This window comes from Lepus europaeus, chromosome 1 (assembly GCF_033115175.1).
Source record: "Lepus europaeus isolate LE1 chromosome 1, mLepTim1.pri, whole genome shotgun sequence".
In the NCBI taxonomy this organism is placed as follows: domain Eukaryota; kingdom Metazoa; phylum Chordata; class Mammalia; order Lagomorpha; family Leporidae; genus Lepus; species Lepus europaeus.
In genome coordinates this window covers 18,219,290-18,245,740 of record NC_084827.1, presented here as the reverse complement: position 1 = coordinate 18,245,740, position 26,451 = coordinate 18,219,290, and the positions used below count along the sequence as shown (strand labels likewise).

The window sequence follows — 26,451 nt, the reverse complement described above, 5'->3', positions numbered from 1 at the left end:
GGTTGAACCAACGGAAAGAAGACCTTTCTGTCTCTCTCACTGTCTACAACTCTGTCAAATAAAAAATCTAGTTGATAAAGGGGTTAATGTGGTTTTTGTCAATAATTCCTTTAATTTTGTTTTGCCCTTGGCGCGAAGCAGCAGGTTGTACACAGAGGGGTGGGGGTGGGGGGTGGGAGGAAGACTGAGCTTTGGATTTGTCCCCTCCAGTAGGGGGGTCGCTGTGGTCTCATTCTAACCCCTCCCTGAACCCTAGTTTCTAGCATATGGGAAAAGATCTTAAAGGGCATTCAGTCATATACACAGGGTCGCCCAGCCCCCCCCCCCCCCCCCCCCCGTGGCAGGGAACTCATTAGCTCAGCAGATCTCTCCAGACAGCCCCAACGGTTGGAAAATTCTTTATGTTGAATCGACATCTGTTTCTGTACGATTTGCACTCACTGGGACCATACAGAGTAAAATGTCTAATGCTGCTTCCACAAATATTTGAGAACTGCTAACACATTTCCTTCTTCCACTCACTGCACAAGGCTCCTTTTCTTCAAGCTACACATGCCCAGTTATTTCAAACAGGGAGGCAGTGAGGGGTAGTGGAAAGAAAGTCGGCGCTGGAGCCAGACACCTCTGCGTTCGGTCCCTAGTCTCTGCACTCGGAGCGGCTGCCCCTCTCTCTCTCTCTCTCCCTGAAATGTGTGAATGAAAACACTCATCCATGCGAGTCCCTGTGAGGATTAGGGAGAAATTGGGTGAAGATCCATGGTCCTAGTAGGAGCTTAAAATATGAGAGCTGTTACACCTCCAGGGACACGGTCTGCAATGTGGTTTCGCCGATCGTCTCTGAGCCTTGCTGGTCGTCTTTGTAGGCGCAGAATAAAGTGCCTTGTGTGAGGTCTGGCCAGCAGCAGCGTGGGATTAGCTTATTCCAGAGCTTTTCCGGAGTCTAATATCAGCTTTTAGGGAGCCTTATCACACTGACTCACTGAATTTGTCCGCTGAAACCCCCAGTGTCTCTAACCTGTGCTGCTGTTCAACCAGCCTTCCCCTGTCCTGAGCATCTTTGGCTTTTTCTGAAATCTATGGCTGTCACAGATCTGCCCCAGCATCTCCATGAATGTCTTTGTTGGATTGGGGGGGGGGGTGTCTCAGACTGGGGTATGCAAACTGAGCCCAGGGTGCTGGTGCCACTGGCCGTCTACCCCTGTTATGTGTACCAGTGACACGATAAGTGTAGCGCTTTGCACACCGGCTTTTGCACAAACATGAGGTCTTACGATGTGGGTCTGTGTTAGAAGCCGAGTGTGAGAGGAATGTCTGATAAGCCACCAGCGGCGGGAAAGCTGCTGCCGGCTGCTGGTGTTCACTCAAGGGTAGTATCGGATCTGCATGGAAAAGGCGAGGGCTGCCCCGAGAGCCAGCCAGAGGCCGGCTTTGAATTTCTGTGCGGCCCGCCCGTTTGCTTCGTGGCGCGACCCCTTCGGAGCAAGCTCCCTTCTGGAAGTTACTTCGAAGAGCCATTAACTCTTCGACTTCTGGGGTGTGTGTGTTGGGGGGGAGGGTGGCATACGGCCAGCATTTTCTCCTTCCACTACCGGAAGCACATTCCCGGCTTTAGCCAAGCTGACCTCTGCTTTGTGCCAGAGGTTCTTCCAAGCAAGGGGGCTTCTCTGCCCAACCAAGGTGTGGGTTCACCCCTCCAAACAAGTTTGCCCTAGGCACTGTGTGCGGGAGGGCCAGCCGGGGAATTGCTGTTGGGTTAGGGAGCTGGCCTCTGCTGTCCCCCCGCACCCACCGTTCCTCCTCCTGTCCTGGACTTGGTCCCTGTGGCCCCCGGTCCACGACCGAGAAAGCGGCCTGTATGGGGGATGCTGATGCTGCTAGCCGTGTGAGAAGGAAAGTGGGGGGCTCTGAGAGTCCACTGATGCTAAATACGAGAAACACACACTGCAGGACCGCTGTAGGTGTTGGTAGAGTAAGAGAGCAAGCCGTTAGTCTGTCGAAGGACCGACTTAAATTTTGCTAAGTAATTCACTCTTTAAAAGGTGGTTGTGGTTGGCTTAAATGGGTAATCCTAAAGTAATAAAGAGACTCATTTAAATTCTAAGTCACCAATTAATGCCATAAAAGGTTTAAATCCACTTGTGGCTTCTCATTTTGTTTGGGACGAATTCCACACTCCTTACCAGGCAGCAGTACTCTTTCTAGCCTTTTTTTTTTTTTTGCTGGTTGGCGCCCTGTTCTTGCCTGTTTGCCCCCAAGGTTGAGCGCTCCCGAGCCGAGCCACCGCGCTCTGCGAACGCCCACCATCCCCTCCGGCAGCAATGCCCTTTGTCTCGCGGCCGGCAAACGTCTGTTCTTCGGGCGAGACAGGCCAAGCCCCACTTCATCCCCTGTGCACCTCCTGTTCTTGTACTTACTCCTGCAGTATTTCCTAGGGGCCCGCTGTGTGGCTGGCGCCGTGGCGGGCTCCGGGGTACGAAAAGGTGCCCGATGCTTGCGCTCACTCAGCCTTTGAGGGTCTGACGGGCTAGGGACGAAATGTTAGAGCTCGGAGGCGTTTTGTCGTGGCCCTGTCGCGGGGAGCCCCCTGCAGAAGTGTACCCACTGTTGCGCCACACACATTCTGGTGACGGGCTCCCTGGCGGTGGTCCCCTGTATCTGATAGGTGGCCCCCCAGGCGGTGCCTGATAGGTGGCCGGGAGCCCTGCGGCGTCCCGGCCGGGCAAAGCCGGCCTGCGGAGACCCCTCCCGGGGCTGCGGGTGGCGGGGTGCAGCGCGGGAGAGGTCTGCAGCGCCCCCGCTGGACGCACTGGCTCTCCTGCAGCCTGCGCGTCCACGGGAACCCCCGGTGACAAGAAAGGAACACGGATGCTGCTACTCTGCCGTTGACCAAGGCCTCCTAGATGCCTTTCGACCACTCTGCCCCGCTTCCCCGCGCCTCTGGGGGCCCCTGCGTCTCGGGATCGCGTCCTCCGAGAAGGGCGGCTTTCTCTGCGGCTGGCCCTGTGTCCGGCGGCTCGCCTCCCGGGACCCTGGTGCACCCGTGCTCGTCACCGTGGCCGGGGGCCACTTAGCGGGCTGTCAGGTTCTCAGGCTCGCTGCTACAATTCGGGGCTGGGGTGGGATCAGGCGCCACACCCGGGACCCTCTGAGTGGGTCCCTGCACGGGCTGGAGGCCCGTGGGTGGTCGAAGGGGGTTCTGGGGGTCTGCCGTCCGCCTCCGCAGCATTAACGTGCCGAGCGAGGTTTGTGCCGCAGACCCTGGAGTGCAGCACTGGGGGGTCTTGAGAGAGCAGCAGAGCCCTGGTCGGGAGCTGGCATGCTCAGGGCCCCCTAGAGGAGCTGCGGCGAGGGGCGCCCCATCTGTGCCGCAGCGAGGCCGCGGGGAGGGCTCTGCGGCGGGAGCGGGTGGGAGGGGCACTGCGGCGCGGGGGGCGGGCCGGGGCCGGGGGCGGGGCGCGGCTGGGCTCCATAAATGGGCGCCCGTCTGCCAGCCACCGCCGCGGCAGCCAGCGCATCCCAGCGGGTGCTGCAGCCCCGGCTTGCTCTGCCGCAGCCGCCTGGCTGGTGCAGTGCCGCGCCGCGGTGCGCACCGCCGAGTGCCGCTCGCAGGTCGGCGCTTGCCGCCCGCCGTGGGCCGGGCCCCGGCTGCCTGTGCCTCTGCCGTGGGCCGAGCCCCGGCTGCCAGTCCCACGCACGGCGCCCGCAGCTGCGGCGCCCCCGTGCACCGCAACGCTGCGGCGGGCGGCATGGGATAACGCGGCCATGGTGCGCCGGGATCGCCTCCGCAGGTGGGTGTGCGCGGCCGGGGTGGGGGTGTGGCCGGCAGGCCCGGAACGCCCGCGCCCGGGCTGGGGGCTGCCCGCCTGGGGGTGGGTGTGGATGCCGCACGCAGCCCTCTCTTAGCATCTCTGGACCCTGGGACGCCCCTGGCGCGATGTATGGTTTTCCCAGCCGGTCACTGCTCCGATGTGACCGAGGGTCTCCAGACCCCCGGTAGTTAGACTGCACCGTGGCGGTGGCGCGACGTGGGATTTCTGGACCCCCGAATCTGCCTGGCGCGATGTTTGAGCTTTAGACCTATTGTTGCCGTTGGCACGATGATGCCGCGGCACGATCTGGGATCTGGAGATCCCGGGTGTTGCCGCGGGCGCGATTTCGGATCTGGAGAGCGCGGGTGTCGCCGCTGGGGGCGATGGCGGTTTGGAGACCCCGGCGACGTGGCGCGGTTTAGGGTTTCCGAGGCCGGCGCGGGCTCCCGCGGAGGTGTGCGCCGAGCCCGCGCCGCGTTCCCGCAGCGGGCGCGGGGTTCCGCCCTCGGTGGCCGGCGCGGCACGGGGCTTGGCGGCGGACCAGGGGGCCGTGACCGCGCTGCGACTCCTTTTGTGGGGCGGGCGCGTTGGCCGGAGCCGGTCTCCCGCCATCCGCAGGTGGCGTCCCGCGAGTCGACGATCGGGGCTCGGAAAGTTTGGGACTGGAATGCATTGAATTTATTCTCTTGGATCCTGGCTCGCCAAATCATGGCGATCGTGGTTTAAAAAAAAAATTGTCTTACCGTTTAGCCTACGGACTTGCTTGGTGACTAAGGCGACGGCCACCTAGGGGCTGCCTGTTTGCTTTCTTGGAGTGACCGAGCGAGGGTTGGCGGGCAGGGGCGGGGGGGGGGCACCTCGTCCAGACCCCCAGCACCTGCGAGGACGCCTGCCCCTTGCCCGCTCCAGGAGCCGCTCCGCTGGCCATGCTGAGTCACTGCGGACCCTGAATGAAGGCGACGCCAGACAGGTGGGGCAGGGCGCTGCTGCCGGCCGAGGACGCGCGAGCTGGGGTGGAGGCCGAGGCCGAGGCCGCGGCGGCGAGGGCTGGGACCCACCGCTCCCTGTCGTCTCCCCTCACAAGGAGGCCTTGGGATGTAGGCTGCTGCTGCTGGGGTTAAGGTGGTGAGCTACCCGTGTTCCGGCGCCCCTTGCAATCCTATCCAAAAGGCTGGACCAAATTAGCGGGTCTGTTTTACGCACAGGTACTTTGGAGGGGAAAACAAGCAAATGACCCCTTCGTGCCGCCTAAAGCTTAGGCACAGGAGCCGAGCGTCTTTCAACGCCGCAAATCCTCACCACCGTGGCGCCACAGGCTTATTTATTTATTTTTTTTTAGAGCTAAGACAAAAGAAAGCATTTTGTGGGTTGCATCAGCGTGCCCTGGGTAGGAGTTGTGGCCAGATCCCAGGTAACCGCCTGAGCTCCGGCCACCCGCCCGCTATCGGGTCCCTCCCTGCACGTACAGCTCCATCTTCTTGGCGCTTTCCGTTTTGGAAGGTATTCTTTATATTCGGGCTGTTGTTTCCATTCAACCTGGTGGCCATCAGAAGCCTCAGACTAGAAACAGGAAGTCGATTCCTGTCCCTACTGGGCACAGGTCACTGTGGGCAGACGGAGGGGACCCCTGGAGTCCTGGGCATGGGAGAATGGGTGTACAAAGCACGTGCCAGGTATGCGCTCTGCGATGTTTGCGGGCACGGGTGGCCAAGGGAAGAGCCCTGGCAATCAAATGCGCATCTCAGGAGCCTGCTAAGAAAAGCAGAAATATAATCTGCTGCCCTGGCCTCTGGAGATGAGACGTTCGGGGTCATGACAAAGCTGCTTAGGCTGGCGTTTGCAGCGCGGCTCCTCTGCTTCTCACCCGGACTCTACACCTGCCAGTGTCCCGCCCGCCCCAGGTCAAACGATAGCGTTAAAAAACCCCCAAAAAACTAGTAGTGCATACATATCTTTTTGATATTTTAAAACAACAACAACAAAAAGCCAGTAGCACATATTTATTTTTTAGACATATCCCTGGTGGGGGCTGGTGAGCAGGTGGTATAGCTTTTAGAGGAAACAGGAGGGAAGTCTCCCCCTCCCCTCCCCCCAAGACTTGCTAAGAGCCAATGAAAGGATGGACAATACTTTAGTCCTCTTTAATTTACATACACACCTTTTCAGCAGGTGTCAGCACAGGGGAGGGGTTGAGGGTTTGAATTAGTGGAGATCACGCCTTTGAGCCCTGTACTTCTTCCCTGGAGTTGGAGGGGTGGGCGGAGGGCCACGGCGGCCTTCTCTGTAGAGGACCTTCGGTGGCCCAAAGGCACGGCACGGGCGGACGGCAGAAGAGGGCGCCGTGTCACCGTGACTGCTCTTCCCGCAGGATGAGGGAGTGGTGGGTCCAGGTGGGGCTGTTGGCCGTGCCCCTCCTGGCCGCCTACCTGCACATCCCGCCCCCTCAGCTGTCCCCTGCTCTTCACTCATGGAAGTCTTCTGGCAAGTTCTTCACCTACAAGGGGCTGCGCATCTTCTACCAGGGTAAGGAACCAGACGGCTGCCACATGTGGGTGTGAGGTGTGTCCATTGCTCACTGTCGCCCCTTGGTGCTGGAACGAGGGGTGTAGGGGTGTGTGTGTGTTGGGGGGGGGTTGCTCGCGGGATGATGCTGGCAGGGTTGGGGAGTGGATCTGAGATGCCAGTCTGCTTAGAGTCCATGTTTTACTAAAGTTTTCTTGACCGGACTGTGTTGATACTAGCTTTCTTCTTTGAGCGCCCCTAGTGTTAGGTAACAACTGTAAAGCTCCTAGGTTAACTACCGTTGGTTCTCTCTTCAGCCCCGATTTCATTGTATTGAATTGTTCTTTATAAAGATCATTGTATATGTAACCCCATGTGATTTGAATCTTACACTGTTGTGCAAATGAACTTGTTAAGTATAATTATTTTGCTTGCTGCTCAAGTAACTGTTGTATACCAGGCATTGACTTATGCTTAACTGCACCTGGAGAAAGGTACCTTTAATCTGCTTTTACATAGGCGACGAAACGGAGACGCAGATTGGAAAAGAATTCTTTTGGGCGGGAGTCAAGAGCAATAACGAAAAATGTTTGTCATAAACCGTTTTTCATTATTGCTCCTGACCTCCTCTCATTGCTATAGTTGGTCGAGTAAGTATACACACGATTTTCATGTTGGTGGTTTCTTGGTTTTCAGTGTTTTTGAATAGTTCCTGTGGATGAGTGAGCATCATGTGTGCTGTTGACTTTTTCCTTAAATTTTCAAACAGTCCTATGTGTGTAAATGGAAGGATGCGCAAGAATAAGATGATGGGGGGAGGGGAGCCATTGTAATCCATAAACTGTACTTTGGAAATTTATATTTATTAAATAAAAGTTAAAATAAAAAATACACAAAGATCTTAATTGTAGATGAAATGATTTTTGAAAGCCTTATCAAATGGGCAGTATATATCAGTTTTATTCCAATACTATAAGGCATTTTACGATCTAAACGTTTGGCTAATTTAAACATTCCCTATTGTCATATGCATTTTAAAAAGTTCGTATGTCTGTTAACTGCCCTTTTTACAGTTGGCAGCTTTGTGACTGTTTGTGTCACACGTGTTATTGGGTCCCCTCTGTTGCACGAGTGAGCAGGGGCCCCGTGGTGTCAGCCAAGGTGCTCGACAGCCAGAGCTGCTGCATGAGAACCCACTAGTGAGGCCCAAGGAGCTTGTAGTGGACGTGTGGTGACTGTGTATGTTTCACTGTGAGTTTATTTTACTATGAAAATAATTTGCATATCAGTAATATAAAAACAGGGATATGCTTTTAAAAAACTCTAAATGACAGTAAACTACCTTCAAGTATTTTCACATAAAATATGCCATTGACGATTTTTTAATATACAGATAAAATGGGAGAAAATGCATTTCTGACCTCATAAACTTGGCTTTTCAAAAGACACGCGTCATTTTAACAGCACTGGTCGTCCTTGTCTTCTGTCTCAGACTGGAATTCTAGTGTCGCGAAGGCTCTCTGCGCGGGCCCGAGCCTAACTGACCTCTCTTCTTCCCAGACTCGGTGGGTGTGGTTGGCAGCCCGGAGATAGTCGTGCTTCTACATGGCTTTCCGACATCCAGCTACGACTGGTACAAGGTAAACGCGTCCGAGTTCCGCACTCTGCTGGTCTTAAAAGCCCCAAATCAAGGATTGGAATGTTGAACTGTTTCCCCTTTACCGTGAGGGATTCAAACACTCTGGCAATCAAGAAAGAACTGCCAGGTTAAGAAAGCTGGAGTTTGTCTCTCAGTAGAAATTAATTACTAGGATGAAGCACTTAGCCAAGAGCATCGTCGGCTGGGCCTGTGGTGATTTCGTGAAGTTGTTCTTACTGTCAAAAATCTGCCCAATCAGCAGAGAACAAGGGGCGGGGCTCTGTGCTGCTGGGGCGGGAGCACGGAGTTCAAGTCCTCCTTTCTTCCCTGCAGATCTGGGAAGGTCTGACCCTGCGGTTCCACCGCGTGATTGCTTTGGATTTCCTAGGCTTTGGCTTCAGTGACAAACCGGTGAGCTGCAGCTGAAGGGTCTGGTTTCGGGGCAGGGGTGCGCGGGGACGGAGGGGTCAGTTGGCGGAGCGCTGCCTGCGCGCCTCACCCTGCCCACCCGGCTCTTCCTCCCACAGAGACCGCACCACTACTCCATATTTGAGCAGGCCAGCATCGTGGAGTCACTCCTGCGGCATCTGGGGCTGCAGAACCGCAGGGTCAACCTTCTGTCTCATGATTATGGGGACATCGTGGCTCAGGAACTGCTCTACAGGTCAGTGAGGCCACAGTCGCTGGAGCCCTCACAGGGTGTGCAGTTTAAGATGGCAGGCAGGGAGCTGCCACTGTGGCTTAGCAGGCAAAGTCACCACCTGTGACACCAGCATATGGCTGCTGGTTCAAGTCCCGGCTGCTCCTCTTCTCATCCAGCTCTCTGCTAATGGCTTGGGACAAGCAGTAGAGGATGGCCCAAGTGCTTGGGCCCCTGCACCCACATGGCTTCAGCCTGGCCCAGCCCCAGCCACTGAAGCCATCTGGGGGGTGAACCAGTGGATGGAAGCTCTCTCTCTCTAAGTCTGCCTCTCAAATAGAACAAAATAAATCTTTGAAAAACAGAAAAGTTTGGCCGGCGCCGTGGCTTAACAGGCTAATCCTCCGCCTTGCGGCGCTGGCACACCGGGTTCTAGTTCCGGTTGGGGTGCCGGATTCTGTCCCGGTTGCCCCTCTTCCAGGCCAGCTCTCTGCTATGGCCCGGGAAGGCAGTGGAGGATGGCCCAAGTGCTTGGGCCCTGCACCCGCATGGGAGACCAGGAGAAGCACCTGGCTCCTGGCTTCAGATCAGCGCGGTGCGCCAGCCGTAGCGGCCATTGGAGGGTGAACCAACGGCAAAAGGAAGACCTTTCTCTCTGTCTCTCTCTCTCACTATCCACTCTGCCTGTCAAAAAAAAAAAAAAAAAAAAGTTCATGGAAAACAGAATTAAGATGTTACGTTTATTTTGGTGCAAATGTTTTTTTAAATCCATGGGTTAATTTTCTTCATAATATACATACATTCTTTATATATTCCATGAGCTTTTTGAAGATCCTTGCACATGGGTCCTGAACCTTTCTCTCTTGGGAATCTGTCCTGAGCTCTGTGCTGGTGTTAAGTCTGCTTAGCTAATGTCTGTTGCTTCACGCTCTGTTCTAGGTACAAGCAGAATCGATCCGGTCGGCTTACCATAAAGAGTCTCTGCCTGTCAAATGGAGGTAACTGCCCCGCCTGGCAGGAGGTGGAAACGGGGTGTAGCCGCGAAGGGCCACGTGCCATCTAAATGGTTATCTGACGATCCTGCAGGGAGACAGTTAACCAGGGGAGTGGTGGTACTTTGGTGACACAAACTGCGTTGGTGATCTGGTGAAATTTATGGACACTTTCTCAGAATAATGTTTTAAATACGTAAAATAAACATGATTACAAGGAACGTGATTTTACTGACTACGGTCAGTGATAAGCTGCATTCAAGTAAGCCGTGCCTCCATCTCGGCGAGAGAGGAAGCAGTGTCTGGCGTTGACCACGATGAGGACACAGTGAGGGGTGTAAGCGCTGTACAGAGTAAACACAGGAGGTGCTTCTGATTCTACGGAGTATTTAGTATTTGATTCCTAAACTTTTTTTAAAGACTGAGTTACAGAGAGAAAAGACAGAGCGAAACGTCTTCCATTCGCTGGTTCACTCCCCAAATGGCTGCAACAGCTGGAGCTGAGCCAATCCGAAGCCAGGAGCTTCTTCCAGGTCTCCTATGTGGGTGCAGGGGCCCAAGTACTTAGGCCATCTTCCACTGCTTTCCCAGGCCATTAGCAGAGCACTGGGTTGGAAGTGGAGCAGCCAGGGCTCAAACCTGTGCCCATGTGGGATGCCAGCACTGTCGGAGGCTTTGCCCACCAGCCACAGCGCTGGCCCCTTCCTCAATTCTTTATTGATGGCAATGCCTTGTTTCAGTTAGAAATAAGTGAACCCTTGATTAGATCTTTTGGAGGTGTTTTTTTCTTTGTATCCTATTGAACCCTGCTTATAAATCCATGAATATCCAAATGTCCTCTGAATTCCTTGTGGACGGTTTAGGAGAGCAGTCTATCCATCCCTTCGTTCTAAACACAGGGCTGTCGACCACTGAATGGAGAGGGAGCTAGAAAAGGAAAAACCTGGGGCCAGTGCTGCGGCATAACTGGTAAAGCTGCTGCCTGCAGTGCCGGCATCCCATGTGGGTGCCAGTTCGAGACCCGGCTGCTCCACTTCTGATCCAGCTCTCTGCTGTGGCCTGGGAAAGCAGTAAAAGATGACCCAAGTCCTCAGGCCCCTGCACGTGCATGGGAGACCCAGAAGAAGCTCCTGGCTCCTGGCTTCAGATCAACTCATCTCTGGCCATTGCAGTCATTTGGGGAATGAACCAGCGAAATGGAAGACCTGTCTCTCTCTGTAAACATTAGATTTTGTTTGCAGCACGAATCATTAACAATACTGTGTCTTCTGATAAATGGGAGATGCTAAGGGGAGTCAGAGCTTGATCATCAGTACTGAGGGGCCCTGTAAGTTCCTTCCACCTCATTTCTCTTACTTTAAAATGAGAAAACAGGCCCAGTGTTGTGCTGTAGTAGATGAAGCTGTGGCCAGTGGCGCCAGTATCCCTTATGGGTGCCAATTTGAATCGCAGCTGCATCACTTCTGATCCAACTCCCTGCTCATAGCCTGGGAAAGCAGCGGAAGATGGCCCAAGTCCTTAGGCCCCTGCACGCACGAGGGAGATCTGGATGAAGCTCTTGGCTTCAGGCCGGCCCAGCCCTGGCCATTACAACTATTTGGGAAATGAATCAGTGGATGGAAGATCTCTAACTGCCTTTCAAATAAAATAAATCTCTTTTTAAAAAAGTAACATAAAATGTGGAAAAGAATTCCAGTGGGTTACAATTGGACAAGTGAGACCCAGAATTCCCTGGAGAAGTAAGTAGGTGACAGTGCAGTCACGGGTCCTTTATGACGGGGATGTGTGCTAACAGCTGTCCTTGGTCAGTTCTATCAGTGTGTGAACGTGGCAGAGTTGCTGGGACAAACGAGGTGCCTGCACCACTAGGGGACACAGTTCTGCAGGCACACGGGCGTCACTGCGTGCAGACCACTGTGCTGCACGTGACTGTATGGGCTTCTATTTGTAATTCTGTCTTGGCAGTAAAGCCCCCCAAATGCTAGCGTTCACTATAGGCTCGACCCGTGGTTGTCGGTACAGGGTTAAGAGGCTCCTCTCTCCCGCAGGTATATTTCCCGAGACGCACCGGCCTCTCCTCCTTCAAAAGGTCAGCCACTTCGCCGACGCGAGCGTCTGTTGTCAGATGTGTGCAGACCCAAAGCATGCTGGGACACTTTAAGGGCCATGTCGACAGCAGGGGGTCCTAGCGGAAGTTCTCCTCCTCACGGAATTGTGTTAATGCACTTAGCTTTCCTCTCTTTAGGCAAATGCGGTGGTGGGGCTCCTACAGAAAACGTAGAGCTACTTTTGAGAATGAGAAATGGAGACCTACTTGCAGAAATGCAGCTCTGTCAACATGGATACTTGATGTCTGGACAAACTTGGACTCCAGTCTCAACATCCATGTGTCAGAACTGAAAGTGGGATTTAGTTAGGGAAGAACAGAACTTAAGGGAATTAAGATTTGTCTTCCGTGAGAGAACAAGGGCAGGTAAAACAAAACCACACAAAATCAAAGTCCTAAACAGTTTGGTAGATTTGGCTAGATAGCTTTTCTGTTGCTCGAGTAGAACCCTTTGTCCTGCTGGGCTGCCGGTCGCGCCCCGGAGCCTGGGTTTTCACACCTGATCCTCTGTCGGCAGCTGCTCAAAGACGGAGGTGTGCTGTCGCCCATCCTCACGCGGCTCATGAATTTCTTCGTATTCTCTCGAGGGTAAGTCATCGTCAGAGGAACCATGACTTGGGCACGATGCGGGGAAAAGCTGCTGCCATTATAGTTCTGGGCCACATCCTATGGTTTGCTGTCTTAGAGCAAAGGGGTTGGCCGCCTATTCCTAAGTCAGTTAAGGGCCAAACTGCGGCCTTGGAGCTTCGGGTCCTGTCTCCATCCGCTCACACTTCCCTCTCCGCATTTTGGTCTCTTTCAGTCTCACCCCCGTCTTCGGGCCCTACACGAGACCCTCGGAAAGTGAGCTGTGGGACATGTGGGCAGGGGTCCGCAACAACGACGGGAACCTAGTTATCGACAGGTGAGAAAAACCCTTTGGCTTGTGTTGGAGAGGGGCAGAAAGCTTGCTGGCTTGTGTGCTATCACAAAAAGGGTGCTTCTGACCTAAGGAGCAAGCCCAAACCACGCCTGGTGTGCCCTTTCCAAAAAGGGAGCAGCCACAGAGTGAGCCCCGAGAATTCGGGAGGACCAGTTGTACACTGTAATGCTATCGCAGTCTGTAGGTGGCCCACGGACTCTGGCAAGCAGTTTGCACTTTGTAGGGATACTGAATGCTTCAGTGTGGAGTCAGAGCGTGGAAAACGAGCCTAGTGCCTCTCTGAGCCCAGAGCTCTTCTTTTTGCAGTTTTCTTTGTAGTAACAGTGACAGAATATATCTGTCTTTACAAAGAAGTCCCTTCCCTTGGTTCCCATGGGAATGTGGCTGCTTTCACAGAGCAGTCTACAGATAGAGCTATCTGGAACTATTTGAGATAAAGCCCGGTGCTCCTGCCAGCTGGTCCAGGGTGCTAAGTGATGGGTTTGCTGAGAACTGTGCACGCCTGGAAGCCACTGCTCCTTCCCACCCTGACTCTCACGGGATCCCTGCAGATTCTTGTTAACGTTAAAAAACTGAAATACAAGACTCTCTTCTAAATTTTCCTCCCAAAATGTAAATACTAAGAGGTATGATATTTGAGGTTACAAAAATAACAGTTCTGAGGTTGCCAGGCAGACAGAACAGTTAGAACACGTGAGTCTGAATTCTAAGAGGTGGCTCTGGCACCTGACCCTGGAGGAAGAGGGATTTCCTCCATTCCTTCCTGTGGCCCGAGGAGGCAGCTTTGTGTGCATGGACTTCTAAGTCCTGGAGGCAGATGTCCACGGACAGGTCACACAGTTCAGTCTTTATTTATTTGAGAGAGGGAAAGCGAGCAGGTTCTCATCTGCGGTTCACTCCCCGGTACCCACGACGGCTGGGAACTGGGGATACAACCCATGTTTCCCATGGGGGTGGCGGGGAACTGGCTGTCTGAGCCATCACCCACCACCTCCACCAGTGCGCATTAGCAGAGAGCCGAAAGCGGGAGTGGAATAGGGCAATCAACCCAGCTGCTCCACCGTGGGATCTGGGCATCTTCACTGCTGTGTTTCAATCTCGCTTTAAAAACAAGGAACCTGAAGTCAAAAGATGTGTGTTACACCCTTGAATCACAGAGCTGGTTAGTAGCAGAGCCAAATGAGACCAGGCTTTTGTCCCGTAAAATCCAACCGTCTGCCTTCTACATCACAACCCCTTCTCGGTGGACACACAGAGCTGCGCATTCTCACGTTGGAGCTCTGTGACATTGGTAAATCAAGCAGGCCGCTGCCAGGAATGCCAAGTATTAAGCGAGTGTGTATCTTGTGTTCCTTCTGGTTCATTGTAGGCCTTTGCCTATCGGTCCAGGTTTCTGGTTCTGCCCGTTCTGACTCTCCTGTCCTATAGTCTCTTACAGTACATCAACCAGAGGAAGAAGTTTAGAAGACGCTGGGTGGGAGCGCTTGCCTCTGTAACTATTCCCAGTGAGTATTTTTATGTTCCCTCCTGATAGGAAAATTGAAAGACTGTGGGGTTAAACTTCTGTCACCTCCAGTTAGGGTTACCCGATTTAGCAAATAAAATTTTAAATAAATAACAGCTTTTTTTTTTTTTTTTTTTTAGTGGAGTGAGTTTGTGCTGTTCAATATTGGGACACACTTATACCTTCGCCCCCAAATCATTTTCTGGTCGGGAATGCACATTTCCCTGGGAGCCCTTTATTGCACGGTACCCCTGCCCTGCACCTCTGGAACACCAGCGGCAGGTGTGGGGTGAGGCGTGCAGGGCCGGAGGCCGGGGTCCCTGGTCTCTGTAGTGTGCTTCGTCAGGACTGCCACATTAGAAGCTGACTGTGGGACCAAGGCTTCTCCGGTTCCCGATCAGTCTGCTGCTGGTGGTTTGTGCTCCTCCGTTCTTTATTCTCACAGATTTAAAAAAGAAAATAGGTATGGTCTCTCAAACATAGTAGTTAGTGCTCGGGAAATTATTACTTTTAAATGAATAGGGTCACTTACAGCTGAAGAGATGTCAAGAATGGCAGTGTCCTGGATTGCCAGGAAGAGAGCGTTGGAAGTGGGGCCTAAGAGCTGGAGGATGGACCAAACGACCGTCCCAAAGAGAAATGTTCCCAACAGTTCTTTAGAACCTACCTGATAAAACTGCCTATCCTAAAACATGACTTATTTATAGAAAAAAATTCTTAAAATTTTAGTATGGGAGCAGAATAGACAGGCGAGCTGTTAGTAACTCATCCCCTTCTCTCTTCCCTAGTTCACTTTATCTATGGGCCACTGGATCCTATAAATCCCTATCCAGAGTTTTTGGAACTGTACAGGTGAGTCGCGGAGGTCTTCTTTGTTACTATTTCATCTTGACAGTGGTACACAAAATTACTTGTTGAGAGCTGCTAGCTGTAGCCATTGTCTCTGACATCACTGGCTGTTCATCCAGGAACAAGACAAATCAAGGAGTCTATTCTAACATAAACATAAAGGTGGAGAGATTCAGTTACATATTCTCTTGGTTTATACAGTCTGTTTTCGCTGGAGTGGCTGCTACCTATTCCTTGGTGTACAGGTAAGCTACCATGTGAACCAAAGAGCGAAAGTGGCTGTATCTTAAGAAACGTTGTAGTCTGACCGACGCACACTGTAGGAGCTGGAGATGGGAGCTCTGTGGAAGGGCGCCTTCTCACTGGCTGTTACTCTCTGTAGGGAGTTACTCAGAACGTGCTGGAGTGTGAAATCTCCACTGTGTCACGTAAGAATCTTCCATGCCTTCCGATGGCTGAGTGGACACAACACAGCAGTAAATGGCTCACATACATTTTTAAACCAAACACCCTCTTCTCATCTCCTGGAATTAACAGGAAGGTCCTTTGCTTTCTTGGCTTGGGCACTGACTTGCTGAGGGGATCTGCTTGTCTGATGCGTCCCACTTCTCTGAGGCGTGGGATGTCCTCCTGCTTTGGCCATTGTCGCAAAAGTGTTGTATTTTCAACTTGCTGTTGGTTCTTTGCAGTGTGGTGTGTCTGCAAGGGCGTTTCTACTGGGTCTTCCCACTGGCTTCCACCCCCCCCCCCCATAGCCTTCCGTTCACCTACCTGCTGTTCTCTTCCACTAGGAAAACGCTGCCGAGGTCCACAGTGTCGATTCTGGATGACCACATTAGCCACTACCCACAGCTAGAGGACCCCATGGGCTTCCTGAATGCATACATGGGCTTCATCAACTCCTTCTGAGCTGGAAAGAGTAGCCTCCCTGTAGTACCTCCCTGTGTCCTTCTCTGTGTGCATTCCACTTAGGAGGAGATGCCCCAAAGAGGTCCTGGCCACCCACTATCCCCTCACAGGAGTCCCTTCCCTCACACTGGTGGGCAGTGTGCAGGAAGAGGCCAGCAGAGGCGCCGAGCTGACGTAACACCGTCTCCCGTCCCTCTGACGGCATCTGGCCGTGTCTGACTGCCGCTGTCTGTGCGTTCTTGGGAAATTCTGGCGGCACTACCAGTGACGCGTAGGGCACACATCCTTCTGCACAGGAGACACTTGTGGGCATCTGCTGAAGAGCCAGAAGTGCTCTCCTCTCGCCCAGTCCGAGTCCTCTAGGAAAGGATGGGGAGGGGCCTGCGTACGTCCTCTGGGATGCCTTTAAGGACACGTGCTTTTTCACGGTTTTCTGTCCCCCTTGTTGTAACGTTAGATTTAGTTTCATCAGCTACTTCTACTTATAGACATTTAGTTGACGTGGGTGTTGGTTTACGTAACACAGTACTCTCGGTGTGCTTCAGGACTGACTGACCTGTCCCTGAGCCAGTCAACCAGCAGACCCTCCCCCTGCCAGAGTCATGAGCCTTCTGAAACACGCTCAGTGTTTGGGCACCCAAACGATTTACAGAATGTCTGAAAATCGCAGGACACTAAGGACCAAGTCCATCTGTGGCAGAGATGTGTGCCGTTATTAGCTGGGAAGACCACTCTGACAGCACACAACAGTCCGCCTCCCCAGAGCTCAGTGCCTGGAAGCATGGCCCTCCTGAGCCACAGCGGAGGGGAGGGGCTGGTGTGCAGTCCGAGTGACCCTGTGGAGCGTGCACTGAGTCTTAGGATGACTGCTTAACTTCCCAGTGGCTGTCCCACAGTGGCTTCCTCACACAGCTCAGCAGTGCCGGGAGCTCTCGGCAATGCCCGAGAGTTCCAGGAACTTTAGAACAAATTCTGAAAGACCTGTGAGCAAATGGTGCTGAATACTTTTTTTTTTTTTTTAAAGCCACAGTTTCATTGTCTAAGTCAAAGCAAGATTATTAAGTGATTATTTTAAATTCATTTTTTATTAGCAACTTCAAGTATAACAACTTTGAAACTGGAATAAGTGTTTATTTTCTATTAATAAAAATGAATTGTGACAAAAGTGGACTCTGGCTTCCCCTCCCCCCTTTTCGCCACCCCTCGGGGATAAAATTTTCCAACATTGCCAGGAGCTTTCAGACACACGTTAAAAGAAAATAATATAATGAAGTTAAGCAGCCAAAGGATAGAATAGTATTTGATTTTCAAGCTCACCCAATGCTGCACTGTCATACCAACGCTGTCATATCAAGTGAAGAAAAAGAAAAAGGAAATAAAACAGAATCCATGCATAAGGACGGATTTTGCTTGATCTGCTGGCTCAGGGCTGAATGTTTAATTTGCTTCTCCAAAGTCATTACCCTTTGAAGGTGTGATTCTGGGAACTTCATGCCAGTAGCCTCAAACCCACCTACAGCGAAGTGTCCATTAACTTCTTGCCCAGGAAGATCTCATCCAACAGAAGCCAAGATAACATCTACAGGTGTTCTTTCTTGGCTTCTGACTGTCACCTGCATGGTTACTCCATCTGCTAAGGCGAGCCTGGACCTCACCAATAGATCATAGCCACCTCTGTATATACCTGAAAGAAAAAAAGGAAAACCATATTATTGCAAAACAAGCTCTGAATGACGCGATTTATTATGCCCTGCTTGGATCTCCTTTCTATTATTTTAGTTGAGCTTTTCTAATGATTTGTGGGAACTGAATCCTACATATAAATTTAAAATTTATTTTTTATATTCCCATGAGACCAGATTCATAGAAGGTACTCAACAACAGTGGGGTACTCAAAAGGGGTGGGGTGAGATTAGTATCTGTAGGCCAGGCCGAATGTACAACCTAAAAAATAAGAATAGCGTGCAAACCAAGTGTTCATTTTGACTGAGCTTCAAACTGCTACTCATTAATGGGATGAAAGGATGACGGCAGGACGTGGGAGCCCTACCTACACCCTGTTCTGCTGAATTTTCCAACAAAAACATATGGGAAGTCCAGTGGAACTCTTACCTGCCAGATAGAGTGAGTGGGAATTCTTGTTCTCCGGGACTTTATCTGACCTCTCACACGGCTGCATGCCGAGAAAGCTGATGATGTTGTTGACGGCTTCTGTGTTGAGAAGATTCATGCGGCAGCATTAGACAAGGTAGGGGCCCACCTCTGCACCAGTGTATGCTGGGAGCTCAGGGGGAGGGGGCTATGATTTGTGGAGAGAGGCTACAGGACGGTAAGAAGGCTGGACTCAGATGATGAGGACCTTCTAAGTGAGTGATTTATAAAGCCCTTAGAGAAATGAGAGTTCTTGTTTCTTTAACAGATAGCCTTTTAGGTTTTAACACTGCTATTACGTAACCCCTCGGTAGCAAAACCCTTCTCACCTTCAAGGGTTTTGGTAGAACTGAGGGCAAAGGTCTCCTCTTTCTCAAAGGTATCTCCCACTTCTTCCCAGGCAGCAGCGAAGTTAGGCTTCAGAACCTTCTGAATGTGGTCAGACACGGTCACTTCCAGATCTTCTAGCTGGCGGGTAAGCAGCAGGGGTCAAACACACGTGCTTTCCGCACAAAGAAAAGTGGAAGGGACTAATCCCTCCTCATTCTGTGCTAACATCCCTGCAGAAACCTATGAAAAATGCCATGCCCACAATACTTTCCGTAGTCTGGATAAATGCATTGCCACAGGTCTTAGCAAGAAAACAGGACATCTGACAAGAGCCAAATTCAGGTCAACATCTGTAGGCCTGAGGCACGAAGCAGTGAGGTTGCCACACGTGACCACCCAGCACCTCCTGAACTCTGCACCCATCACAGGGTGGCCCTTCTCGGGCAGTTCCTTCCTCCATTCTGTGGAGGTTTCTCAGTTCATGATCTGGCTACTTAGCTTGTGTGCTGGAATAACAACAAAATCAAAAACCATTTCAAATAAAGCCTATTTTTTATAATACAATTGCATGAAAATCATGTAATTATTTTCATCTCTTAATTATCCCATCATAAAGGAAAAGGTGAGTTTGTTTTAGTTATCAAGTGGTAAATCTCCATTTTCCTTGGCATCCATCCCAGGATTCAGTGAGAGGTCCTCCTTAACTGTCATCTGTGTAGGAACAGAAACCTTGCGTCGGATGTCCCTAGTAAAAGGCTCTGGCAGAGCAGCAGTCCCCCGATGCTGGAAGGTGTCAGACTCACCACATACTCATCGTCATAGCCATCCTCATCTGGGACTCCAGTGTTAGGGTCACAGTCCCGGACGGTGAACCTCATGGTGCAGCTAAAGGTGCCTGCAACTGAGAGAGAGAGTAGGCAAGCCGATGTCAGTCCGGAGGAAGCAGATCTGCACCCGCACCGTGTTCCACGTTTTCAAGTTAAACATGCGTGTGACCTGTTTTCTAGGGCAAGATCGCTCAAAAACAGTCTGCTAATGGGGCAGAAAAGTGGTCCCAACAGGTATGATTTTTAAAGTCTGTTCTCCATTGTGGGTTAGAATAGTACAGAAAAGCTGTCATGGCCAAACTCGATTTTGTATTCATATGAAGAAAGCAGGGGTAAACATCCAGGGGCTTTTTGCCTGCCTGTTAAAGGGTCTATATGTTGAAAAATAAGTACGGTAAAAAACCACCATGGTTCTAGGACCTGACAAAGCAAAAGACACTGATGGTAGAGAGCCTAAGACTGTCAAATTACCACTGGCCAAGTACATCAATGTCAACAGCAATGCTGTCTTTGGACTGTGGACTGACAGTGGGTCCACAGATCGCCAGACTGGACTTGGCTTTATGTCAACTTTTAATGTACAATGAATAAGTTACTAATGAAGTCCTAGTGTTGGTAAAGCCAGTGTCTGAAGGCAAAAAAGCAAGTAGGTACCTGTATGTTCTGAGACGACTGGCAGAGGTGACGGGAAACAGTGGGGGTTACATTTTTGGAAAGCGAAGTCTTGAAAACAGGATTTTCCGAGCTGCGTGAAGGAGTGCATTTTGCAAGCATGGATGAAGAAAAGGCATTTAGGGTCTAATCCCTCCATCCATGGTCTAAAGAGCTTACACAAAAATGTGAACTTGGGAAGCTGGAAAGTTCCCTGGGGACAGGCAAGGAGAGGAGAATAGAACCATGGAGACAGATAACAAGGGGTCTTCAAGAAGCACATGGTGGAAAGTGTATATTATGAACAATCTGGATTTCAAAACTGTCTTCACAAAACTAAATGTATCTTAGTTTCATTTTTCCTTGGACTTTCTGAAGACCCTTTTGTATATGTCAGGTTGGATAGTAAGACTTTAAACCACTGAATGTTAACTTTAAACTCCACCCAACCACCCACCCATCCATCCAACTGCAGTGAGTGTCGCACACGCTGACACTATGTAAAGGTGGAAAGTAACATGTCAGACACTTCAGTTATCTTTTATCTACCTCAGACCCGACTGTTAAGGAGTTGAAGAGTAGGGTTTGTGTGTATGGGAGGAGGGGGTGTGCACTCACACAGGCTGCTCATATATCTATTTTTATTTTTATTTTTGACAGGCAGAGTGGACAGTGTGAGAGAGAGAGAGAGAAAGGTCTTCTTTTGCTGTTGGTTCACCCTCCAATGGCTGCTGCGGCCAGCGCACCGCACTGATCCAAAGGCAGGAGCCAGGTGCTTATCCTGGTCTCCCATGGGGTACAGGACCCAAGCACTTGGGCCATCGTCCACTGCACTCCCAGGCCACAGCAGAGAGCTGGCCTGGAAAAGGGGCAACCGGGACAGAATCCAGTGCCCCGACCGGGACTAGAACCCGGTGTGCCGGTGCCACTAGGCGGAGGATTAGCCTGTTGAGCCACGGCGCTGGCCTCATATATCTATTTGACATTACAATTCAATGCCACAGATTCTAGGATGTAAGTTTTAGTATAGTGCTGTGTATGGCTGCAGGAAACAGCCTGGGCCAACTATTAAAAAGTTGTGAAAGGATACAACAGTTTAATTGGATCTTGAAAAATGCAACAGATCTTTGGCAAGCAGAGGAAGGTACATAAGTGAAAAAGAAAAGTGGCCATGAAGTCCACAAGTGGTTGGAAATACTATGAGGATGTTAAGGCAAAAATGCTGGTGAGAACAAACTGCAAAGTACTCTATTTGCAATGAGTTTCCAAGGGGGTCTGGTGAGCTGAAGCAATGAAGAGACAGAGGTAAGCTAGGTAAGATAATGCCTAGTTCAAACTCTGGTGGGAAGACTGAAGAATGAGTGAGAGTTCAGAAGACTATGTTAAACAGATGAGAGTAGCAGGTTAACCCAGAGAGGAAGAGTGTATCAAGACTGTAGAATTATTTCTGTGTAGTAAGGGGGCAGAAGAAACAATGTTTAAATTAAGGTAGGGTTTTCTTTAGCGGAAAAGGGAAAAGATAAGTGGAATTTAATACAAAATTAGACCAGGTCACTGAAGTGTTAAAAAGGTGAAAGAGACATGGCAGGGAGAAAGGCCATGGCCACGTAAGGGTGACGAATCGGGACAGACACTGAGAAATAAGCTCTGTGAGCCCAGCGTGGTTCAGGTTAAGGAGTGGCTGTAGGCAAATGAGGAAGAGAAACGGGAGAAAATCGGGATGAATGGTGGATCAAAGACTGACAGTCAAACTTAGCTGTCTTAAACTGAAGACACACACGTACATGACACAGAGAAATGGGTGAGGATTAGGTAAGAATGGTGTTAGTGGGAATACTGTTTCTGACCGCTTTGTGGCTGGTTTTTAGTTAACCGGTTTGGTTGGTACAATGAGAGGTTGTATGGAATCTAAAGTGAATTCCGGTAGAAACACTGGTGGCGGGGACGACCCTGCCAGCTGCTGAGGAGAGGGGGTCAGAGGGGCCTTCCCAGGGCAAGAGGACACCCGTGCACCCAGTGTCATGATCTAACGACGTCAGCGTCATGATCAAGGCCAGGTCACAGATCATCACAGGGGATAAGGGAAGAATGTCTTGAGGACTGACATGAGAATTGTTTTCAGAAATGGGGCTTGTCTTGTGGGGACTGACTGAAAATGAGAGTCAATTACTACAGAGATTTTTTAGGAAAACAGAATTAAAGAAAATACGGATGCTGGAAGCTAAGGACGGAGGGAGACGTGCGGACCTGGCTGAGGTACAGAACATGCAGTGTGACCCATGGCAGTGGGGGAACTGGGTAGAAGCAGCCATCCTCAACCACTGGAGGGGAGGCCATGACAAAATAAGTCAACGACTCCAGAAAGTTCGCTGAAATACCGATTAAAGAAAAAGTGTGTCAACAGGGCAAGAGATGAGAAAGAAGGTGATAAAAGGCCCTGGAACAGGCGGATCCCAGCAGTGCAGGCTGAAGTGGACAGGAAGAGACGCAGTGTGCATGCAGGAGATCCTGGACGGTCAGAGTGAGTGCCGAACACGGGGTGCGTGCACCCACCCAGGAAGTCGGGGCGGGGGCACTGCTGAGGGGGAGCAGGGAGGAGGAGGGGTGGGGAGAGGCGGCACTGAAGAGGCCCTCAGGTGAAAAGCAGTCGGTCACTAAGGAAGGAAGGTTTCCAGCAGAAGAGGAGACGGCACTCCTGGGGGAAGAGGAGTAACACAGGCTGGAAGGAAAGGAACACAATCGGACGGGGGGAGGCCTCAGCCGGAAGTTACGGGCAGCCTGTCAGCTCAGGTAGGTCTGCCTGGTGTACAGGGCGTGGGAGGAGGCCCCGAGCAGGAGGAAGCCCTGGGCCAGCTCCTGAGGCTCCGCAGGGAAGCTGCCAGGGGTCGGCTGACGAGAAGGCCAAGTGCGTGAGGGCGCGCCGAGGGCGAGTGCTGACGCAGGGCTATCCTGGCAACTCCAGAGAGCCTGAACTTGCTCTCGGAGGGCGAGGAGAGGCGGGCAGTGTGTCCAGAGAGTGGGTGCTGCTGTCGGCTGGGGAATGGGTAGACGAGGAGGGAGGGCCTCTGGAGAACAAATTCTGCCTCCGTTTCTTCTGTGGAGAGGTGGGAAGTTCAGGGATGACAGGTGGCTATGGCACTGTAGTAACTGCACCATGTGCTGCTGACATTGCTCTTAGAAGTCACCTGCTAGGTAAGGACTGCTCAGAAGTGACAGGAGTTTCGTTGGAAAATATCACAGAGGAGGAGAAAGAGAAGCTGGGAGCTGGAAACTTAAAAAAAAAAAAAAAAATGAGGTAAGAAGTAAAGTTTGGGCTGGGGTACAGGACACAAAATTTAGGAAGGGAAGGGCATTAAGGAGGGCCAGAATTAGGAAACCTGACAAATGGCAGAGTTGCATATTTAGTAGAGAGATGTGAGTTAGCTAGATTATAACCAAAGACAGAGAAAGTGGCCATTTAAGAATCGGTGTGGGCCGGCGCTGCAGCTCACTAGGTTAATCCTCCACCTGCGGCACTGGCACCCCAGGTTCTAGTCCCGGTTGGGGTGTCGGATTCTGTCTCGGTTGCTCTTCTTCTAGTCCAGCTCTCTGCTGTGGCCTGGGAGGGCAGTGGAGGATGGCCCAGGTGCTTGGGCCCTGCACCCGCATGGGAGACCAGGAGGAGGCACCTGGCTCCTGGCTTCAGATCGGCGCAGCACGCTGGCCGTAGCGGCCATTTGGGGGGTGAAGTAACAGAAGAAAGACCTTTCTCTCTGTCTCTCTCACTGTCTAACTCTGCCTGTCAAAAAAAAAAAAAAAATTGGTGTTAGGAGGGCACGCCATCTGGTAACCTTTGCGTGAGTGATACAGCAACAAATGTGACCAACAGAGTGAAAGTCAAGAAGTCAAGCAGGACAGATCTGAGTGCTGGCCAATGGCAGGAACCCTGTGCAGGTCTGGACTAAACTGAGTGCAAACATATCGAGAATGGGGAGGGGGGATGGAGGAAGGGACGAGATGAGCAGATCCATGAGAATGCCACAAAGGTAGCAGATGACAAGCAGTGCTGTGGGTAACAGGGAGCAGTGGAAGAGCCTACAGAGAACATGAGGTCAGCTGAAGACGGGCAGGAGATGGCAGCACCAGAGGTCATGGTTAAGGAGGCAAGAGGACAGACTGGCAACTATGTAGAGGGAGCCTTGCGTAAGGAGCGTTTGCTGAAAGTGAGAGAAGCAGCAGAGGAGGAGGAGAAAGCCGAGGATGGCGGCCAGACAGCACGTACGGACGGAGGGTGCGTGCGTCAGGCTAGGGGGCAGAACACACGGCAGAGTAGAGCACGTACCGACGGGCATCAAAGAGGGCTAAATGGGAACAAGAGGAAACACGAGCTGGGAATCTGACAACTGTGCACTAACGAGCAGTGACTGGCAGAGTGAGAACTGCGGGCATGTGTTTCTGCTGTCCTGGAAGCTTTGCTGGAAAAATACACGTAATGGGTGTGGTCAGCAGAGACAGGAGAGAGGCCAGGTGGGAAGGGCAGAAGATGCGGCCACTGGCGAGGATCCTGTGGAAGCCTGGGCTGAACTGAGAACAGTGCACGCAGAAAAGAACTTCCAACATGAGGGGAAGTGGCGGTGGGCTGAGTGGTGGGCACGGGGGGAAGTGGCGGTAGGCTGAGCGGTGGGCGCGGGGGGAAGTGGCGGTGGGCTGAGCGGTGGACGAGGGGGGAAGTGGCGGTGGGCTGAGTGGTGGGTGCCCACCGTGAGGGAAGGGCCCAGAGCTGCCACCTGACCCGTTAGAGTGACGCACATGCAGCAGCTGAAAGCAGGGGCAACACAGACAGGAGATGAGGCAGCTTGGTCTTCTAGGGCCAAACAGGGAACTGATGGGAAAGGGCGATTTGAAGAGTGCCGGGTACTGACTGGTGGCCTACGGCGCCTCGTCTGGACCTAGGTTCTGGTGGAGTAGAAGGAAGAGTGAGCCGGCCGAGGCGATGTCTTCTGCAGGAAACTAGTGAAAAGCAGCAGAGGGAGTGACACGCAGGGAGCCAGATCAGGTGACGAGAGATCCCGAACAGGGAAACCAGGAAGAGCTCAAAATGGCTCCAACTGGAGAAGCTGGAGGGGAGGCTCAGTGGTGAGGGACGGTGTCTCTGCAGTTGGAAGGCCCCGGCTGGGAGTGGGAATTGGAGTAGACTAGCTCTTAATTCCACGGGTGCAACTCTCTCAGGAAACACTTGGTTAACAGGAAAGCTGAAGGTGTCTCACTGAGGTGAGTTTTCCTAAGAGGGTATTACCAGCATCTTAAAATACGCCAAGCCTGTACAGTTAGGGAGCAAGGGGCTGGTCTGGCCGTAGAAAGACTCCTTGTATTTCTGGGGGAGTGGCTGGGAATCGTGAAGGAAGCAAACCTCCAGGGTGCTGGTATCCACTGCTAGGATGAAACAACAGAAACCAAAATAGGTAGGGAAGATACAGCAGAACATAACAGAATAAGGGAGAGGGAGGAGAGGGACTTCAATCCGAAATAATGTGAGCACTGCCTAAGTCAGGGTAGGGCTCAGGGAGCTGAAAGGCAGATAACCTGGCGTGCCAGAAACGTGCCAGAGCTCAGGGGTCGAACACGTTAAATATTCTGTATTACGCACTAAAAGCAGACTAGCTCTTGAAATTTTGATGGGAAAACTCAAATACATACACAGGCATTTCAACCTTTGAAGATCCCATTACATACATTTATGGATATATAAGTGGTCATTAAAGTTTACAAAACATATGTGAGAACGAATCAAATTCATGCAGTGATTTTCCTTGGAAGGGGGGGAGGTAAATCATCCCAGGGAGCGTCACAGAAGTCTCGAGTACACACTGAAGCAGATGTGGCCGAGATGTGAAGTGGTGCAGTGGGAGTGTGAATGCGGAGGCTGTAAAGTTGGAGTCTTGTTGATAAGAAAGGATAGAATCTGGATAAAAAGCCATTGATAGCAGCTGGGAACTGCTGCTTTGAGCAGTTTGCAGGGGTGAGGAGGACCTGTATTTGAGAGTGGGAGGGCATCTTAAAAGGAGTATACCTCAAGAGAAGAATGTCTGTCACTCTGATTACAGACAGAAGCTGATAATGTGATACTACATATGAAAATGCAAATAAAGGAAATTAGGAAGGACCTGCTGAAGTATGATAATATCTGTCACAATAGAACTGGGTGTCACGTGAAAAAAACCACAGATAAATGTATAAAAAGACAGGAGGACCAAGTGGATAACAATTGAAGCTAATATTTAAGTAAAGAACAGAGGTGTAGGATTTAGGCTAGGGAGCAAAGCCTGCAGTTTGGTAAAAGGTTAAGGAAGGAAGGGTGGTAAGAAGGGCCAGGACGAAAGGCACTGACCGACATTAGGATTGGAAGTTGAGTGAGAGTCGTATGTTAAACCAAACAGCAATCAAGAGAGGACACAGGGAGGTGAGAACATGGAGTAAGAACTGGAGTAGGATACGTCACTGCCCAAATGGCTTTGTTGGAAAGAGGCCTGAAGCCACTGGTGCCCTCAACAGAATGAGAGGTTAAAGGGACAGTCATGTGGACTGAAGGGCCAGTGCAGGAGCCCTAGCCAAGTGCAGGCTGCATGGAGGCTGGAGACAG

General features: G+C 51.6%; 2 protein-coding genes across 2 annotated transcripts in view; one reads left to right on the top strand and one right to left on the bottom strand.

Moving 5' to 3' along the window:
• Positions 1 to 3,731: 3,731 nt before the first annotated feature.
• MEST (mesoderm specific transcript) lies at positions 3,732 to 16,946 on the top strand. The gene is made up of 12 exons (XM_062199757.1): positions 3,732 to 3,788; positions 6,178 to 6,332; positions 7,872 to 7,951; positions 8,284 to 8,361; positions 8,478 to 8,614; positions 9,530 to 9,588; positions 11,631 to 11,671; positions 12,207 to 12,277; positions 12,492 to 12,593; positions 14,040 to 14,116; positions 14,904 to 14,967; positions 15,756 to 16,946. The coding sequence occupies exons 1-12, from the start codon at positions 3,763 to 3,765 to the stop codon at positions 15,871 to 15,873; spliced, it is 1,008 nt and encodes a 335-aa protein (XP_062055741.1). The 5' UTR covers positions 3,732 to 3,762; the 3' UTR covers positions 15,874 to 16,946.
• A 69-nt stretch (positions 16,947 to 17,015) lies between these two features.
• The window catches only part of COPG2 (COPI coat complex subunit gamma 2), a 135,816-nt gene continuing 126,380 nt past the window's right edge, over positions 17,016 to 26,451 (bottom strand). The window contains exons 21-24 of the mRNA XM_062199635.1: positions 19,158 to 19,255; positions 18,354 to 18,492; positions 17,986 to 18,084; positions 17,016 to 17,557 (exon numbers count right to left, since the gene is read on the bottom strand). Coding sequence (XP_062055619.1) covers positions 17,427 to 17,557; positions 17,986 to 18,084; positions 18,354 to 18,492; positions 19,158 to 19,255 — 467 coding nt within the window. The 3' untranslated portion in view covers positions 17,016 to 17,426. The remainder of the gene's footprint in view (positions 17,558 to 17,985; positions 18,085 to 18,353; positions 18,493 to 19,157; positions 19,256 to 26,451) is intronic.

What these genes read in the sequence shown, in the direction of transcription:
- MEST (XM_062199757.1), top strand. Translation starts at nt 3,763, where the DNA reads ATGGTGCGCCGGGATCGCCTCCGCAG. An exon ending in CGCCGGGATCGCCTCCGCAG is followed by an intron (nt 3,789 to 6,177) that starts GTGGGTGTGCGC and finishes CTCTTCCCGCAG; the next exon opens with GATGAGGGAGTGGTGGGTCC. An exon ending in TTCTTCGTATTCTCTCGAGG is followed by an intron (nt 12,278 to 12,491) that starts GTAAGTCATCGT and finishes GGTCTCTTTCAG; the next exon opens with TCTCACCCCCGTCTTCGGGC.